A 3,927-nucleotide genomic window follows, 5' to 3' on the forward strand; every position below is an offset into this window, starting at 1 on the left:
AATATTCAAAAATCGATTAGCAAGTTTTGTCCATTTTGATTCAGTTCAAACCAATTAACCAAAAATCATACTGTTTTCTAAACAAAAAATAATCTTGCTATACTTATATATTTTTTAAAACTATAACATATCATAACTAATATATATCAGCCTATCATATCAGGTTCACAACACGGTTACAAGATTAATCTTTAAACCAAATTCTAAACAAAAATCATATTAATATATTAATATATAAATTCGATATTGGTTATTTAAATTTAATTTTATCAATCCGGTCGATTCCAACCCGACCCACATTCCTTATATCACCTTTTTCTCGATTTTGCCACTTAATAAATGATACTAACTATCAACGAATTAAATAGGTAGATTCATAAATAGTCTAAGGACTAAATTTATAAATTTACTCCAACAACAAATAAGACCTTCACGTAGCACTTGGTTGGCGGTGTAATTTACACTCTGTTTTCCTCCCCGTGAGATCATCGTGTTCCCAGCATTCGTCGGGGCCCGAAACATCAGTGAATGACTCGATCAACACAAGTTTAATCACCCCTCTTTCTCCATCTTCAATCCTACACAATACTCGTTGCTTGAAGAAAAAAACGAACAAATTCCATGTACATACTACACGACTACCACTTCAATCAAACCATCAGAATCTGCCCTGAATCGATTTGCATGTATCATAAGGTTCGTCGATTTCAATAATTTCATGCTCCAGTTCTTGTTCTTGTTTTGGTATAATATGATACTGGATGCACTCGTTTAGTTGATTTGAATACCCACATGCGAAAACCACCTTCACTGATTTTATTGAATCAAAGCGGTTTTCAGTGAATCCCTGATGGAAAAGGAACCGCTTCTTCCATCGCATTCGAAATTCATTAGAACGCCGTCGCAACTCCGCCATCTAGCGATAGAAAATGAAATCTCCATTCCGCCATCTCTTACTCCTTCGGAGTTTAAAGATATGCTCATATTTGGTTCTCCTAGAGGAGATCCATCTTCGCAAACGGTTGATGCCCTAAATCTACGACTGAATATTGATAATTCCAGTAATTCCCCGCTACACTTTGCTTCTAGTTCAAATTCCAATCTGGGTTCCAACCCACTTCCTATTATAAATCCAGAATTACAAATTCAGATCACACCATCTCGGCCGGTGGATGCTGATTTCCCAATTAAGAAAAAAAATCTACATCGCTCAAAAACCGCCCCTGCCATTTGTAATATCAATGAGCTCGATCAGAATTCCAAGAATAAACCACCACAGTTAGCATTTCCTTCCATTGTTCGCCAATCAGTTGTGTTACTGGTCGTGTATCTGCTACTTGGTGTGATTATATATTGGTATAACAGGGAAAATTTCATTGGTAAAGAGACATATGTGGTTGTTGATGCTCTATATTTTTGTATTGTGACAATGTGTACAATTGGTTATGGCGATATACTTCCAAATAGTCCAGTAACTAAAATGTTCTCAATCTTGTTCGTGTTGGTTGGTTTCGGGTTTATTGATATCTTGCTCAGTGGGATGGTTAGTTATGTTCTTGATTTACAAGAGAATTACTTGTTGAGTTCTTTAAGCAATGGGAAAAGACGAGATCACCCCTCGTATATAATCGACTACAAGAAGGGAAGAATGAGGATCCGAATGAAAGTCGGGTTAGCTTTAGGGGTTGTGGTTCTTTGTATTGGTATAGGTGTTGGTGTTATGCATTTTGTGGAGAAACTTGGTTGGCTTGATTCTTTTTATCTTTCTGTTATGTCTGTGACTACCGTTGGATACGGTGATCTTGGGTTTTCAACTACCACAGGTCGGGTTTTTGCTTCCGGTTGGTTGCTTGTGTCAACACTTGCGGTTGCCCGTGCGTTTCTTTATTTGGCTGAGGCTCGAGTCGATAAACGACATCGGAGGATGGTTAAATGGGTTCTCGATCAAGATCTCACCGTTGCTCAATTTCTTGCTGCAGATATTGACAATAATGGTTCCGTCAGGTAATTACCATCACTCGTAGAATATGTTGTACTGTGTTTGACATGTACCGATATAGACAACAACTATACAGGCTTAAGGCATTAAACACTTAATATAGACAATTGTATATACGTGTTTCCATTTGACTTTATCCATGACTTAGTGGGTTAAGCCAAAAAGAATTTCTTAATGAATAAAGACACCACCCCCTTTACATATTTGTCTTTTTATATTTCTCCCTTCCAACTCTTCTCACGTCAAAGTTGATGAGTATTATGAGAGTTATTTGTTAGAATACAAGGTAAAATTGTCATTTATTTGATCTAATAGAATCGGATTATTGGACATATGAAAAAAAAGAACCCATATTGTCACTTTATCAATTTAAGACTTAATGAGGAAAAAAAAAACCCCATATTCCGCTCATTGAAAATTGCTTAGAAATCTTGTTTAGTGGTGTCGTGTTATTTAAACAGATTTAGTCTAATTGTTGTAATAGTCTAAAAAAATGATAATTACTAATTTCAGTAAAGCGGAGTATGTGATATACAAGCTGAAGGAAATGGGAAAGGTTTCAGATAAAGAGATATTGGAGATATGCAAAATATTTGATCGGCTCGATACAGGAAACTCGGGTAAGATATCGCTTGGTGACCTCATGCAAAGTCGACGCATGTAGAGAAGGTGAAACATATACACGGTTTGTGTAGTAAATTTGATGTTGAATTTGGATGTGAAAGTTATAGAAACAGATTCGATTTTTTGATGGATCACATGTTACATGCTTTTGCAAATTTGGATGAATGGTGTTTCGATTGCTATATGCATCTTGTTTCCTTATTACAAATAGAGGTTAATAAATAATAACTAATGTTCTAAATAACGTTACACGTTATTTGACAACAATGTGAAGCCTTAAACTTTTTTCAAGTCGTGGCGAGCCACGTCGTTTGTAAGACGTGACTTAAGACGACAATTTTTTATATAATTAATAATTATATATATATTTTCTATTATTATTCATTTTAATATACATATATTATTCAAGGCAATATTTTGTTAAAGATTGGGGACAAGTAGAAACCTTGGAACGCTATGACAAAGTCATGTCAAACTTTTTAGAACCTTAATAACAATATAAAATATTGCTCAGATGGGCATCTAATGCCGATTTTTCAGTGGTGGTTTGAAAAGAGGGGGGGGGGGGGGTGATAGGGTTATTCTGATAAGGTGAGTTCTGGCCCGAACAAAATTGTTAAATTGGGCATTGAATTTGAAAATTTGGTCATTATGATTTATATGAACTAAGAGGCGAACAAACTCGGTATTGGTTCGGTCTTGAACTGGTCCGAGGTGGTTTGATATATATATATATATATATATATATATATATATATATATATATATATATATATATATATATTCAGTTTTGAGTAGTTTTTTCCGGGTTTCAAACATTGAATTAAAACTGAACTGAGACTAACCCTAACCGACCCAAGATCCTTTGAAGGCTGCAATTGCAAGCTGACTTGAGGCCAGATGTCTAGACCTTCCGGTCTATTTTGCGACAGTTCAAAGTAGGGGTGTCGAACGGGTAAAATTTTCGGGTTTCGGGTAGAACGGATCGAGTAGAACGGGTATTTCCTTAAGAAAATAATACTCGATACCCGACCTATATTGTAATTCGGGTATTCGGGTTTGAGGTCGGTTCGGGTAATTATCGGGTATATACGAAAATTTCTTAAATGACACTTATTTATAATTTTTTGTTTTTTTTTTTATTTTTTTATTTTTACATGTTGGTTGGTTTAATAAAAAATTGGGTAGGAAAATACTTCATACAATTAACAAGTACATATATAATAACAATACAAATCATTATAATATGTTATGTATTTTTTTAATTCCATTCCGTGCGATAGTGAGAAACTGGGAATTGTGAT

General features: G+C 34.9%; 1 protein-coding gene across 1 annotated transcript; it reads left to right on the plus strand.

Annotated features, from left to right (window-relative positions):
* Positions 1-440: 440 nt before the first annotated feature.
* Positions 441-3,000, plus strand: LOC145101465 (two-pore potassium channel 3-like). Its single transcript, XM_079038668.1, has 2 exons — positions 441-2,004; positions 2,513-3,000. The coding sequence occupies exons 1-2, from the start codon at positions 851-853 to the stop codon at positions 2,661-2,663; spliced, it is 1,305 nt and encodes a 434-aa protein (XP_078894794.1). The 5' UTR covers positions 441-850; the 3' UTR covers positions 2,664-3,000.
* The last annotated feature ends 927 nt before the right edge of the window (positions 3,001-3,927 follow it).

The sequence above is a fragment of the Lactuca serriola genome, chromosome 4, assembly GCF_051521515.1.
Source record: "Lactuca serriola cultivar US96UC23 chromosome 4, Lser_US96UC23_V15, whole genome shotgun sequence".
Lineage (NCBI taxonomy): Eukaryota > Viridiplantae > Streptophyta > Magnoliopsida > Asterales > Asteraceae > Lactuca > Lactuca serriola.

What these genes read in the sequence shown, in the direction of transcription:
- LOC145101465 (XM_079038668.1), top strand. Translation starts at nt 851, where the DNA reads ATGGAAAAGGAACCGCTTCTTCCATCGCATTCGAAATTCATTAGAACG. An exon ending in GACAATAATGGTTCCGTCAG is followed by an intron (nt 2,005 to 2,512) that starts GTAATTACCATC and finishes TACTAATTTCAG; the next exon opens with TAAAGCGGAGTATGTGATAT.